This window comes from Impatiens glandulifera, chromosome 4 (assembly GCF_907164915.1).
Source record: "Impatiens glandulifera chromosome 4, dImpGla2.1, whole genome shotgun sequence".
NCBI lineage: Eukaryota > Viridiplantae > Streptophyta > Magnoliopsida > Ericales > Balsaminaceae > Impatiens > Impatiens glandulifera.
The window spans coordinates 56,878,423-56,894,946 of NC_061865.1; the positions used below are offsets into that span (position 1 = coordinate 56,878,423).

General features: G+C 25.1%; 2 protein-coding genes across 2 annotated transcripts; both read right to left on the reverse strand.

Moving 5' to 3' along the window:
• Nucleotides 1-136: 136 nt before the first annotated feature.
• On the reverse strand, nt 137-995 carry LOC124935497 (NAC domain-containing protein 83-like). Its single transcript, XM_047475928.1, has 3 exons — nt 821-995; nt 507-742; nt 137-367 (listed from the first exon to the last, which is right to left on the reverse strand). The coding sequence occupies exons 1-3, from the start codon at nt 993-995 to the stop codon at nt 137-139; spliced, it is 642 nt and encodes a 213-aa protein (XP_047331884.1).
• A 10,694-nt stretch (nt 996-11,689) lies between these two features.
• LOC124935498 (NAC domain-containing protein 83-like) lies at nt 11,690-12,502 on the reverse strand. The gene is made up of 3 exons (XM_047475929.1): nt 12,328-12,502; nt 11,964-12,256; nt 11,690-11,890 (listed from the first exon to the last, which is right to left on the reverse strand). The coding sequence occupies exons 1-3, from the start codon at nt 12,500-12,502 to the stop codon at nt 11,690-11,692; spliced, it is 669 nt and encodes a 222-aa protein (XP_047331885.1).
• Nucleotides 12,503-16,524: the final 4,022 nt, after the last annotated feature.

A 16,524-nucleotide genomic window follows, 5' to 3' on the forward strand; every position in this document is an offset into this window, starting at 1 on the left:
AAAATAAAACAAATATAAGAGTTTCATAAACAATAATAAAATTACATAATTACCCTCCTCATTGATTATTTTCATACGACCCTGAATTACTCACAATCCTTCCCCATTTTTTAAAGGTCAAGAACCCTAAAACATGCTAAGGTTTATTGCTGCTGTTGCTGCTGCTTTCCTCTTGATGATCTGGTTCATGGGTAAGAGGGCTTTCCACCGTAATCTCACTTGAATCGGCAGAAGAAGAAGAAGAAGAAAAAGAAGAAGAAGGATCAACGGTCAGATCGTAGAAGAACCGCATCTTCGCCTCCTTCTTTCGATAAATCTTGCTCAGAACCCAGTTCTTGTTCATGGCGGCCGCAGCATTGTCCGAGCTCTGCACAATTTACGTTTCCCAAACTGATAACTTGTCAAGATTAAGGTTTAAGATATGAAACATGGGTGATGGGTACCTTGGAAAGTTTGATCTTTTTCTTGGGATTGACGGCTGAACCGTCAGCGGCGGCGGAAGGCGCAGGCATGCGATACTGGTGCATGAACCAATCGGTCTCGAAACCGTTTGGAAACATGCCTCTGTAATAGACAAAGATTTTCATCATACCCAGAATTACTTCATTTCCCTCTGAAGCCACGATTTGTCTGTCGATTCCGGTGGCCTTCCAGTAGCCGAAGGAGCGGCTGGGGATGTCCCCATTTGGGTAAATGGCTTCATTGACGCTGAAGAAGTATTTCTCTTTCTGATCAGAATCACCTGCGCCGGAAAAGATTAATAGAATTCGAAATCAACAGACAGACAGACAGACAGGGGATCAGAAAAACAAGAATGTACCTGGCAAATCCCAGGGATCCGATTTACAGATTTCAAATTCGGGTATAATGAGAGAGGGCAATGGGCGGGACATGACCTTATTGCGCAGGTAATGAAGAATGAGCTCTTCATCCGTCGGTTCGAATTTAAAACCAGTTGGAAGTCTCATTAAGATACCATTCTTGACACTCTCCATTGAAACAAATGATCAGAGAGAATAAGATAGAAAGAAAGAAGAAGATATGTGAGTGTTGTGAATATATGGGGAGCTTTTATAATGTTATAAGGAAGGAAGAGTGGGGAGCTTCACCATACACAAACGAAACCCATTTGAGTGAACAACACTCAAACCCACTTCTTTTATTATTAGCATTTTTTATCAAAACAACACTTGTATGATCCCGGTAAAAAATTCTACTTTTTAAAAATTATCCCTATAAAAAAGGCCACTTTTGAAATTTCAAATAAGAACTTAAGAGCTTGTTTGATCTTGATTTTCTATTATTAAAAAATCAATTATATCACATATAATTTCAATCATCAAATTAGTAAAGTAATTGAACATAGTTTTTTTATTATAGTTAGACACTGCTTTTTTTTGAGTTGACATATAATGCGGCATCCATATTGAATGTCAAATTTTCATCACGTGGTTCCAAATTTCCTCAGGTCGAGGCCAAACGCGTTGTCGTTTATGTCTTGGTGTTTAATTTATAATCTAATCGTGTTGTCGTATGTCTCAATGACATAGTTTAGATTAATAATCTTATCATTTTGTCGTTTGTCTAGATTACATAACTTAATTTAGTAATCTCGTTGTTTTGTCGTTTTTTATTCTGATGGCACAACTTAATTTAATAATTTCATCGTGTTTTCGTTTATATCTGGATGACAACTTAATTTAATAATTTGATTGTATTGTTGTTTTTATTTAATGACAAAACTTAGTAATTTATTAAATATTCTAATTTGCAAAGAAGTATTTACAAAGTAAATCGAGTATTCAAAATATCAATAAGGTATTTAGGAAGTAAAAGTAAATGTTACACATTTTGAAATTCAAGTAGGAGGAAAAACTAAATTCAAGCTTATAAGGTAAACACTCAACTTTCAAGGTATAGTCAATTGTGATTGTAGATGAGTTAAGAAAAATCAAGACACAATAAGAACTCTCTTTTTCTATGTTTTGTCTTCCGCTATTTGAATAATTTTTCTTTATTTTTCTTATGATTTATTGTTTGTTCAATATATGACAACTTATCTAATATATATATAACTTGATCAATTATAATGTTACGAGAAAATTTATAATTGTAATCGAGGTAGTGTGAAATTGATACTTTAATGACTAAATTGTTAAAAATAATAATAATAATAATAATAAGTTTTTCTTCACAATTGACAATTAAAAAAAACAAAGGCAACACTAGAATGTAATAAAAGCCATCTAAACCAAGTCTTGGAGGGGAAACAAATATGTGATGTTCTTTGCGTGCATTATTTGGATTCTTTATTTGAGTAAATAAATAAAATCTTCAATTATATTAATTTAATATATAACTTTTTCTTTTTCTTTTATATATTTTTTTATGAAGATAAGTTTTGAGGTTTACCATAAGCAAGAATGAAGTGTCAAAATGTAGATACATGCTTTTGAGTTTTTCAAGTTATTTTTAATTGTTGATCATTGTAATAATTTTGTTTATGACTAAAAATTATATAATGTTAAGATGCATTATTATTTTTGCTTAGAATTGTAATTTACAAGTGATAAAATTAAACTTAATAAACCACATAAATATATTTTTCAAGAATTCGAATCAATTCAAATATCACCCTACCCAATTTTGGGTAGTCTTCAAGTATGAATTAATTATCAATATGTGGATGAGAGTTTTGAGTCATGCCTATCGGTTTAACTCTTTCCCCCCAATTTTAAGCTTATATTTAGTAACTTTTACATGTGAAAGTTATTGTCTTAAATCACATTTGATTTAATACATTTTACTTTTTTTATTTACTTGTAATATAGTAGCTTAAAACATGATTTGTAATAAACATTGACATTAAAGAGATATAAAAAAACATTTCTTGATTTTGGATGGATAGTATATGATTCTGATTAATATGACTCTATAATTTTATGTATTATTTATCATATTATGTTTGTATTGGAAATCTATTATAATTGAAAATGAAAGGAAATTAAATTAATTTAACTCATATATTTAATTTAGGATACATGTTTAAATAGTTAATGTAGTAAAAAAGTCTCATTTAGACGTATGTACTTGTACAACTAGTATTTAAACATATTTACTATCAAAAAATTAGCTCATTTATCATCAGTAAACTATGGTTAATTTTTATTTTTTAATTTATATACTTATTAATTAAATATTAATATATTTTCTCTTTCATTCTTTCTCATTAATAAATAAACCCTTTATTTTTATATTTTTCATAAATATTTTATTATTTTTATATAAGTATTTATTATTGATTATTTTAATTTTATTATATATATATAAATAAAAGCATTAGTAATTAATTATTTTAACTTCATATTTTTTTCTTCTTTTTTATTATTTTTTCTTATATTAACATTAATTATTAATTATTTTAAAATTGTTTAGTCTCAATTATTGAATATATAACAATAACTTATAATTTCAACAATAAAAATTCTTTAACACAAAAATAAATTAATTAATATTTAAATAATAATAGAAACTCATTCATCAACCACCAAAAAAATAATAATCAAATATTAGACAAAACAATGTTACTAATTATATATTACTATAAGTCTTGAATAAAAATTAAATAAAAAATTATTAATTTTATTTTTGTTCATATTAAATTAAATAAGAAAAAAATGCTTAAAAAAAATATTACAGTAAGACATAAAATTCATAAGTTGTTAATTTTTTTTTTTAAAAATGAGAATTTAAGATTTATTAGAAATAAAAATTGATAAAAAAAATAATAAAAAAAATAATATAAAAATAATAAAAGAATTAAATATGAAATAAATTACCTGATTTAATAATGTAAAAAAAAAGTGAAAATATATTAATATTTAATTAATAAATATATAAATTGAAAAATAAAAATTAATTATGTTTATTAAAAGGGGTTAAATGAGCTAACTTTTAATAATACGTATGTTTAAATGACCTTTTATTATTACATACGTCTAAGTGAGCTTTTTTCCATTAATGTAACTAGCACACATCCCCGTTGCAAAAATTAGTTAAACTAGGAAGATTCCGTGCGATGCACACGGATGAAAATATAAATAAAATAAATTTAATAAAACATTTAATAAAATGTATTTAATGTTTAAATTTTTTAATAAATTACGAATAATATATTAAAATAAAAAATAAAACGTTCTCATCCCACATTTTATTCAATTCGATAAAATAACTTATCTTCTCACATATCTCATCAAATATTTTTTCTGAAGGAAAATCTAATATCGTGACCTTATATTTTCACTTTAGTCAATCAAATATTTAATTCATATTTTTTAATATTCAACATCGTGACCTCACATTTTGGCCAATCAAATATTTAATTCATATTTTTTTAACCACTTTCAATTGATATCGGTCTATTATCTCTCGACAAACCAAATCTCAATCACACTTGGTTAAAAGGTTGTACTTGTTTTTGTTAGCTTACAAGTTTGAAACATACATATAACATTTTTAATTTTATTTTTAACCGTTTTAAGTTTATGGGCGGGTCAACCCACAATCCGATCCAAGTATCTATTTACTCTCACATATATATTCAAATTAACCACAACTCTCGACCCGGCAATCCGGACACTTTAAAAAATTAAGTATCATTATATATATATTAAATTATTACAGTTTAAAAAATATTTTAGAATTAATAATTAAGATCATATATTTTCAAAATTAATTTATAAATTTTAAATAAATTCAAATTAAATGTAAGATAATTTTTTAATTAAATTGATTAATTTTATATGAATCTATTTAGAAATAGATAAAATTGAAATTGTGTTAAAACGAAAAAATGTTATTAAATTTGTTAATATATATAATTAAAGTATATTCTAGACCATCATATCAATTAAATTGAAATAAAATATTTAAAAATTAATAATATTTTTAATAAAAAAATGTTGTTTAAAATGAAATTATTTTCAAATAAATTCATCGTTATAAAGTAAAAGAAACTATTAAATATACATTTAAATATGGTGCAATTGCAACCATAAAACATATGAAATGAGCAAATAATAAAAATTTTGAACACAAATATTAACATTTTTCTACATCTCATTATCGACCAACATCTACCTTCACTTTGGGCATTTTTCTCCAACTAATTTGTCATTATCGATCACATTATACCCTTATTTTGTGCATTTGATTCAATTCGAACAACTATTCTCTTAATCCCTCAAATTCGTACACATCTCATCTAAAATACGACAATTCTTTTAATCTTTCAAATTTACACTCACATATATCATCATCGTAATCATTTTAATCTTTATAATACACCTTTTAAAATGCGCATCAACTAAGACACAAAACATAATTTCAAGTTTGAAATGTGAATACACTTGTGATTATTGAATTTTATTATAATTTTGTGTTTTGTGTATGTATATATTTGGTATATAAGCTCGAATATATAAAAATATATTATATAAAAAATTATTTAACATTTTAGTTATAGAGGTAAGAATATTTTTATAATTTAATATTTAATTATACAGTACAAAATAATTAATAAAAATAGAATTATAAATATATATATATATATATATATATATATATAATTATTTAGTACAAAATTCAATTAAAGTTAAAATATAAGACTAAAAATTGAAAAAAAATAATATATTGACGTATCTAATAAATATAAAAAAAAATTAACCTAATAAAAATAAATGAAGAAAAAAATTAATATAAAAGAAAGAAAAATAATCAAACAAATTAATTTATTTTTATTTAAATATATCATAAATTAATTTTTAAATAAGTTTTATACATATTTAATGTTTAATGTTTAATATTTAATATATAATTATATAAATTATAAAATTATGTCAAATTGTCTGGGCGGCCATCTAATTACTCCGATTGCTCACTTTTGAAACAAATCGCCCCTTCAACTTTTAGAATGGTCACCAATTACCCTTCTTTCAACTTTTTTTTGTTAAACATAACCTTCTAAGTTTAAAATATTTTTTTTTTTATATATTATCTTTAATCTTATTTTTATATTTATATATATAATTATTAAATCACTTATATATATATATATATATAATATTATATATATAATATTATATATATATATATATTTTTTTTTTATCATTAATTTTTATATTTATATCATTATTAAATCTCTTATATATATATATTATTAATTTATATATATATATTTCTATATCTATAAAACAAAGTTTAAAAATAATTTATATATATTATCTTTAATCATTAATTATATATATTTATATAATATATATTTTAAAAAATAATTTGATGGTTAAAAGTAATATAACCTTTCAACTACTCAAATACCTTTTAACTCTTAAATTATTTTTAAAATATATATTATATAAATATTATATATAAATTAATAATTAAAGATAATGTATATAAATTAAATATATATATATATATATATTATATAAATTATTTTAAACTTTTTTTATATAGATATAGATAAAAATAAATAATATAAATATATATTATCTATATATTATATAAAATATTTAATAATTATATAAATATAAAAAAAATATATTTAATATTATATATAAGCGATTTAATAATTCAAATATAAAAATAATATATAAAAAATAATATTTAAAGCTTAAATCGTTATGTTTAATTAAAAAGTTGACGGAAGAGTCATTGTTGACCTTTCTAAAAGTTGAAAGGATAATTTGTTTAAAAAAATAATTTGAAGGCTAAAAGTGAGCGATCAGAGGGCCGCCTTGCCTTTAAATTATTAATACATGAAACTTACACACTTACTACGATACAATGATATATTCATTATTTTGGTCATTCAATGATATCTAATCACTCACCAAGGTTATCCTCATTTTAAATATTATACACTAATAAATATTTTTAAAAATTAATATGAAGGATTTCTCTGTGTTAAAATTTCTATATATATTAATTTTTCTTATATATAAATTTTATATTTTTAATAATTAATTTATATTTTATATGGATTATAAAATAATTAATTAAAATTTATCATATAAGAAGAAAAAAAAATTAATTAAAAGAGATAAATATATATATTAAAAGTGAAAAATAATTAAAATAGATAAATTAAGAAATATAAATTACCTAATAATCGTGGATGATTTTATAGAGCTTATATAGTAAGCAAGCATCGTTATATAATTTTATATATATATTGTAATTAATTTGAATATTTAATTTAAATATTCTATAAAAATTGAAGTAAAATTATTCTTATTTAAAAAAAGTCCTAAATCTAGATTTTGGAAGTAAATATAGTAAAAATAAAACTTAAATAATCATATATATTTTTTAATTCAAATAGAAAGTTTTTCCAAATCCTTACTTTAGAAACAAAATGGAAATGCATAATGGTTTCAACTTTCCTTAGATACAATTAGGGAATCAATGATATAGAAAAATAGAACATGTAACTTCTTCTCCAATATTTTGGATTGATTTTTCGATACTACAATTTATGAAATTAGAAAATAAGAAAAGAATAGTATAGTTCAATGAAATTTGGAATGATATTTGAAAAACATGAAGATTTTTTAACACCTTAATTAAACAATTTAATCATTAGAATAAATGAGACATTAATATCAATCAAATTACTAAATCTATAAATTCTCAAGCAAGTTTAGTAGCCTAGAGAAATTATTCACCCTTTCTTATATAAAATTGTAAGCAATTGTTGGCATACTTGAATGAAATGTTGTTTTTATTTTATTATGGAATAAACAATGTTTTTTTTGTTTTTTTTTATTTAGCCTTTTTATCATTTTTCTCTCCATACAAATTGTAACCCCCTCAAATCTCCTTTGTATCGGGTTATGTGGAAAAGTTCGAGTTTTGAGAAGTTCAACATCGATGTGCGTGTCAATAATTTTCTTTTAAAATAAAATATAATTTTTAAAAGATGTAATTAATATATGACAGAATTTTTAAAATAATTAAAAATAATTAATTGTGGGATTCAATTTTAAATAATTCAAGGATTTATCAAATTATAATTTGATTTAAAAATCCATTAACTTAAATTAATTAAACATAATTAATTTACAAGATTATTTATTTTGAAACAAAGTCGCCAATTGATTTTTGAAAATCTATAAGAGTTGACATATGTATACAAACGTATTGACCAAAGTTTTCTTTGAGTTCGTAGTTTGGTGATATTCGAGAAAGGACTTTCGCGCTTCATCTTTCGTACCTGTTTTAAAAATGGTATCTACTTATAATGTTGATTTTTTGAAAATCGACTGTATAACGTTTGAGTTTTAACCAATTATACTTTCGCTCCTAGTCACGATTTTAGGTTTTAACTTTATTTAAAATATTAAAACAACAATATTTAAATGATGGTACATGTTGCAGAATATAACTAGAGTGGAAACACCTAAATAATATCACTAGGGTTTGTGTTTATCGGTCGAGGGTCGAAGTCCCTTGGTCGAGGTGCTAAGGACTCTCGGTCTTTGGCTGATCTTATCGGTCTAGGTGTAAAAACCTATCAGTCTTGGGTTATCCTGGTCTAAGTTTCACGGTCGAGGCGTATAAACATCTTGGTCTTGGGCTAGCTCTAAGCTAAGTCCCTCAATTTTGGGTGCGGGAGCTCTCAGTCCTGGGGTTAGAACTCTTGGTCCTAGGTTAGGACTCTCAGTTTTAAGGTTAGGATTCTTGGTCCTAGGGTTAGGGAGTTTCGGTCCCAAGGTTAGAAATTCCGATCCTAGGGTTGGGACTCTCGATCCTAGGTTTAAGATTCTCGGTCTTAGGGTTAGAGAGTCTCGGTCCCAAGGTCGGACCTCTCGGTCATAGGTTAATACCATCGGTCAGATTTCTCGGTCCTAGCTCAAGAACATCGGTCGGACCTCTCGAACCTACAGTTCGGTCCGAACCAAGGATCATCGGTCGAACCTCTCGGTCCTAAGCCAACAATCCTCGGCCTCAAGAATATCAAAGGTTCATTTTTTTAATTCGTTTTTTTTTAGCTTGGATTCTTGATCAAAGAGTTTGGGTAGCTTCACAAAGCTCCCAATAACATGTTGATCATCATCTCAAGGTATGAATCAACATGAATGATGATCAATTTGTTCAAAATAGTTTATGATAAAAAATCGAGTTTTTTTTTTTTAATTTTAAAGATGTTTGAAGTGTAAAGAGTTATCCAATAGCTTCCCTATACTACATATACTTGATTTGTACCAAAACAAGAACACTGCCCGTTCGTTTTGACCAATTCAATAACTCAAAATTTTCAATTTATTTTGAAAATTTTAATTTTGATTAAACATGATCAGGATTGATCAAACATGATTCAAACTATTGCCCATTATTACAATTATGTTGGGAAGTTTTCTAGGTTGTGATTCAACATAATTAACCAAGAAACAACAAACCCGTTTTTGGATTTTGAAAATTCAAATTTAGGTTTTTGTTATTTAGATTAATTGATCGGTTCTATCCTATCAAGATAGTTTTTAAATGATCTTATGATCGATTTCTATCCATAAAACATCATAAACAGCAAACATGCAAGCTTATGCAATTTGAAATATAAAATATTTAAATTTAAACTGTAAATATGAATTAGAGGGTGATTGGAACTTTACCAAGGATTGGAGAACACTTCTTGATCCTTAAGGAAGCTTTCTGGATGCACAGATTGAAGCTTTAAGGCTTCAAACGGATTTTCGAAAAATCCAAAATCTTTGAGCTTCAATGGCGGATTTCTGTAAAATCGTGATTTGAGAGAGGAGATTGGATTCTCTCGTTTGGGAACGACTTGGGGGTATTTATAGCTAATCTAAGTCGGTGGAGGCTTCTAGTGGCATGAATCGGCCAAAAGCCATTAATGGATTTGGTTGTTGTTGGCTTAAGTTTCTAGAATAAGGATGATTTATCACTATTTTGATAGATTGAAATGATCATCTTCGCAGGGTAATCATTTCAGGCTAAATGAAAATGTTTGTTCATCAAAAGTGATATGACGAGAGATGTATATTCTTCTAGAAGGAAAATGTGGACAACGATAGCATATGTGGTTTGAACTATTGCCAATAAAAAAACATTTTAGAGTACGAAGATCAATTTTGTGAGATTTATAGAGTGTGAAGCAAAGACATTCAAATTTTTTAGGAATAGATAGTTAGAAGGACAATTAAAAGAACCAACCATCAATTTCAATCAACCTCTAATCTTGTGACTTCACGATTATTTGTTACCAATATTTTAATCATTGACAAATCATATCTCAATCACACTTTCACACGTCTTTTATCTCTTAAAAATCAACCATTAATCTTAGTTGACCTCTAATTCAGTGACTATTTGTTCTTACCGATATCTTATCTCTCGGTAAATCAATCACCAATCTCAATTAACCCTTAACTTCGTGATCTCACATTTTGATTAATCAAATATATGATAATATATTTTATATGTCTCATATCTACCTATATAATTCACTTAAATTTGCATTTGTAAGGATTCAAACTCTAGTATTGAGTGTATTGAGTGTAGAAGTCGATCACTTTAATCATCAAACCAATTATGATTAATTAATTTTATTTATAATTTTGTGTATGAAATTGTTTATTTTGTAAATTAATAAAATTTCAATTTTTTTTTATTTTTTATAAAGTGACAAATAATTTTTTATTAATAAATTAAAACTAATTTTTTCAGTATAAAATATATTATTTACCATTTTGTGTCAAATATAAAAAATAGACAAAATATTAAAAATTAATTAATTTATAACAATTTTTTCAGTATAAAATATATTATTTTTTAATTTCTGTTAAATATAAAATGTAGAAAAAAATAATTTATTTTTATTTAAATATATATTAAATTTGTTTTAAATAGATTGTTATATATAATTAAAAAATGTCAATATATATAAATATATAGATTATAAAATAATTAATACAAATATAATTATTGATAAAAAAAATTACTTTTTAAGAAAAATATAAAAATTATAATAAAATTAAATGAAAAAAATTAAAATAATAATATATCTAATAAATATGGATAAATATGGAATGAACTAAAAAAATATTAATATAACAAAATGATAAATAATAAAAAAATAATAATTTATTTTTATTTAAACAGGTGGTTATATATATAATATATATTTATTTTACAAAAAAAAGATTAACTTTTATTAAGAGGAAGGTTCAACGTCACAAATAAAATAATAATAATAAATAAACACATATTTAATAATTATAAATTATAAAATAAAATATATATAACTATATATTAAAAAAAAAGTATTTTAAAAAAAAAAAGATAGATCACTTTTAATTTACTACTTTTTAATTTTAATAATTAATTAAGTATCCATTAATTTTTAATATACTAAGATAAAAATTCAACCAAATTTTTCCTACATAACTATCAAAAATAATAACCATATATATTATTATATATATATTTTAATAAATAATTAATTTGATATAAATATTTGTTAATGGAGATTAAAATGATATTTAAGAACAAATTTTGGAATTATGAAAATAAAAGTAATATGATAGTATCTTAATTAAACAAGAAACAAATTCCAAAATTATCCTCCATTGATTTATTTTCATACGACCCTCAATAACCCTAAAAAATGCTAAGGTTTATTGCTGCAGCTGCTTTCCTCTTGATGATCTGGTTCATGGGTAGGAGGGCTTTCCACCGTAATCTCACTCGAATCGGAAGAGGAAGGATCAACGTTCAGATCGAAGAAGAACCTCATCTTCGCCTCCTTCCTTCGAAAAATCTTGCTCAAAACCCAGTTCTTGTCCATGGCGGCCGCAGCATTGCCCGAGTTCTGCACAATTTACATTTCCCAAATTGATAACTTGTCAAGATTAAGGTTTAAGATATGAAACATGGGTACGTACCTTCGAAAGTTTGATCTTTTTCTTGGGATTGACGGCTGAACCGTCAGCGGTTGCGGAAGCAGGCATGCGATATTGGTGCATGAACCAATCGGTCTCGAAACCGTTTGGAAACATGCCTCTGTAATAGACAAAGATTTTCATCATACCCAGAATTACTTCATTTCCCTCTGAAGCCACGATTTGTCTGTCGATTCCGGTGGCCTTCCAGTAGCCGAAGGAGAGGCTGGGGATGTCCCCATTTGGGTAAATGGCTTCATTGACGCTGAAGAAGTATTTCTCTTTCTCAGAATCACCTGCGCTGGAAAAGATTAATAGAATTCGAAATCAACAGACAGACAGGGGATCAGAAAAAACAAGAATGTACCTGGCAAATCCCATGGATCCGATTTACAGATTTCGAATTCAGGTATAATGAGAGAGGGCAATGGGTGGGACATGACCTTATTGCGCAGGTAATGAAGAATGAGCTCTTCATTGGTCGGTTCGAACTTAAAACCAATTGGAAGTCTCATTAAGGCACCATTCTTGACACTCTCCATTGAAACAGCTGATCAGAGAGAATAAGATCGAAAGAAAGAAAGAAGAAGATATGTGAGTGTTGTGAATATATGGGGAGCTTTTATAATGTTATAAGGAAGGAAGAGTGGGGAGCTTCACCATACACAAACGAAACCCATTTGAGTGAACAACACTCAAACCCACTTCTTTTATTATTAGCATTTTTTATCAAAACAACACTTGTATGATCCCTGTAAAAAAATTCTACTTTTTTAAAATTATCCCTATAAAAAAGGCCACTTTTGAAATTTCAAATAAGAACTTAAGAGCTTGTTTGATCTTGATTTTCTATTATTAAAAAAATCAATTATATCACATATAATTTCATTCATCAAATTAGTTAAGTAATTGAACATAGTTTCTTATAATAGTTGACACTGCCTTTTTTTTTGAGTTGACATATAATGCGTGCATCCATATTGAATGTCAAATTTTCATCACGTGGTTCCAAATTTCCTCAGGTCGAGGCCAAGCGCGTTGTCGTTTATATATGTCTTGGTGTTTAATTTATACACTAATTAGTCGTGTTGTCGTATATGTTTAAGATAACATAGTTTAGTTTAACAATCTTATCATTTTGTCGTTTATGTCTTGATTACATAGTTTAATTTAGTATCTCGTTGGGTTGTTGTTTATATCTTGATGGCACAACTTACTTTAACAATTTCATTGTGTTATTTTTTATGTTTTGATGACATAACTTAGTAATTTCATTTATCCTTATTATCGTTTCTCTTCTATTTCTTTCAAATACTTCTAAGTTCCTTATCTCCCATTCATTATCTCCCATTCAGACCAATATTTATTGAACAAAATATGAATGTTGAGCTTTTTAGTTGATGAATCAAAATTGAAACTCAAGTTGACTCGAGTTCCAACCGTCAAATATTCTAACTTGTAAATAAATATTTATAAAGGAAAGTCGGGTATTCAAAATATCAATAAGGTATTTAGGTAGTAAAGTGAATGTTACACATTTTGAAATTCAAATAGGTGGAAAAAAACTTTCAAGATTCAAATGCAAACACACCAATTACACGATATGATTGTACACAAACAACACAACACAATGAGAACTCTCATTAACATTGATTTCAAACTTGTGTCAACTCTGGTTGCTTCTTTCTTTTTTGCGTTGAGCTCTTGAAATAATTTCTCTTTAATTATTTATCTTATGATTTATTGTTTGTTATATAATTGTATGATATTAACTTGACAATCTATCTAATAAGTTGATCTGTAATGATTTTTTAAGAATTTTTATAATAATGGTGATTTTTGCAGTATCATAAATCAATTATAATGTTTTGAGAAAAAAAATTATAATTGTAATCAAGGTATGGTGAAATTGATAGTTTAATGACTAATTTGTTAAAATTTAAGATTTTGTTCACAATTGACGATTAAAAAAAAACAAAGACAACACTATCAATGTAAAAAGACATTTAAATCAAGTCTTGGAGGGGAGACAAATGTGTGATGTTCTTTGCATGCATTATTTGGATTCTTTATTTGAATAAATAAATAAATAAATAAAATCTTCAATTATATTAATTTACTATAACTTTATATACATATATTTGTTTTATGAAGACAAGTTTTGAGGTTTACCATAAGCAAGGATGAAATGTCAAAATGTAGATACATACTTTTATCTTTAATTGTTGAGGATTGTAATAATTTTGCTTATGACCACAAAATATATATTGTGAAGATGCATTATTAATTTAGTCTAAGAATTGTAGTTAATTAAAATTTTACCATGACCCAATTTGGGGTATTCTTCAAGTAAGAATTAATTATCAACATGTGGATGAGTAGTTTTGAGTCATGTCTATCGTTTAATAATCTTTTCCCCCCAATTTTAAGTTTATATTTAATAACTTTTACACGTGAAAGTTATTGTTTAGATCACATTTGATTTAATACATTTCAAATTTGTTTTCTTTTGTAATATAGTAGTTTAAAACATGATTTTGTAATAAATATCGACCTTAAAGAGTGATAAAAACAAATATTTCTTGATTTTGGACCGGTAGTATATGATTATAATTAATATGACTATATATTTTTTCCTGTATTATCTATCATATTATGTTTGTAAAGGGAAAAATATTATGAATTTGGAAGGAAATCAAATTAATTTAACTCCTATGTTTGTTTAAGGCTACATGTTTAAAGTAATTGATGTAATTTTAATTCAATTTGAATACTTAATTTAAAGTCTATAAAAATTGAAGTAAGATTATTCTTATGTTAAAAAAAATCCTAAATTTAGATTTTGGAAGTAAATATAGTAAATAAAACTTAAAGAATCATATATATATATATATATATATATAAATAATACTTTAAAACAAAATTCACAAATAAATTATTAAATAATTTTAGACCTATTATAATATAATAAACTCTTTACAAAATATCTATAAACAAAACTGAAAGAGAAATATAATAGATAAAGAAAAAGAAAAAGAAAAAGAAAAAGAAGAGATAAAATGAATATTTAATTCATAAAAAAAAGAAGAGAGAGAAAAAATAAATATTTAAAAAATAAATATTATTTACTTAAAAAAATAAATTTGTTTTATTAATATAAGATAGATGAGCCTATTTTTAGTGGTACATTTAAATGAAAAATTATTAATTCATACATAATTGAGATATTTGTACAAATATATACATTTAAATGAGTTTTTTTTATTATTCTATTTAAAAATTAAACTTTATATAGAGTGATTTATAATTCATTAGGAATTTTCAAATTTTATTTTTTTATTAAAATATTAAATTAAAGGAGAAATATTATTATCTTCATAAATTTATTAATTAATAATAATAATAATAAATAAAGGATTTTCAAAATAAAGTAATATAATATATATATATTTATTTATTTATTTAATAGAGAAAATGTAAGATATTAATTGAGTTTAGTTACTTCTTTAAAACTTTATATTTTTTTTATATTTTTTGTTTTCGACAAGAATGAGGTGAGGTGGGACAGTATATTGTTAGAAACACTAATAAATATAATTAAATATATAACATTATCAATATATTTATTTATTCTTTATATTTTGTAAAAAAAATAATTTATAATAATATAAATTTCAACATATTACCGTATTAAAAATGATATGGGCAACAAAAAGGCAGCGAAAGGAAGGTCAAAAATTATACGTGGCTCGGCATTTTAAAAAAAAAAATCCTGGATGTATTCTCCTAAAAATGAAAACTTTCGTGATGTTTTTGTCCCGAAAAGTTTTCTATTCTCGAAATATTTTCTCCTGATAATGAAAACTTTTGGGACTTTTTTTTTCAAAAGTTTTTATTTTTTTGGACGTTTTCTCCTGAAAATGAAAACGAAAACTTTGGGAACATTTTTGAAAACTTTTGAACTTTTTTTTTTCGAAATTGAACATTTTCTGGATGTTTTTCTCACAAAATTTTTATTTTCTCTCTCATATTCTGTGGCAGGCCACCTGAGATTCGTGACTTATTTTCGTTATTTTTAATTCTTCCTTTTACAATATATATATAATATTAAAATATTTCTGCATATAACTTTATAAATATTTTTTTAGATAGAATGATATAACGGTTAAAAACAAAACGGTCCAAATGGTAGAAAAAATAATTTCAAGAAATACAATGAGTGGAGTATATTAAAAAATTTCCCTCCCTTATATAAACACTCGCTAAAAGAGTAATATAAAAGAAAAAAAAAAGTTGAATTAATTTTTAAAGATTATATAATAATCTCTTAAACAAGAAACACAGTCCAGAATTACCCTCCAATTGATTTATTTTCATCCACCCACATATAACATAATTATCATTATCACGAGTCCCATAAGGCCATAATCCCCCTTTATTAAATCAAGAAACCTAAAAGTGCTAAGGTTTCTTGCGCTGCTGGTTTCTTCTTGACGATCTGGTTCAGGGGTAGGAGAGATGTCGACCTCCTTCTTCCTCTCATTTTGACGAAAAACCTTGATCA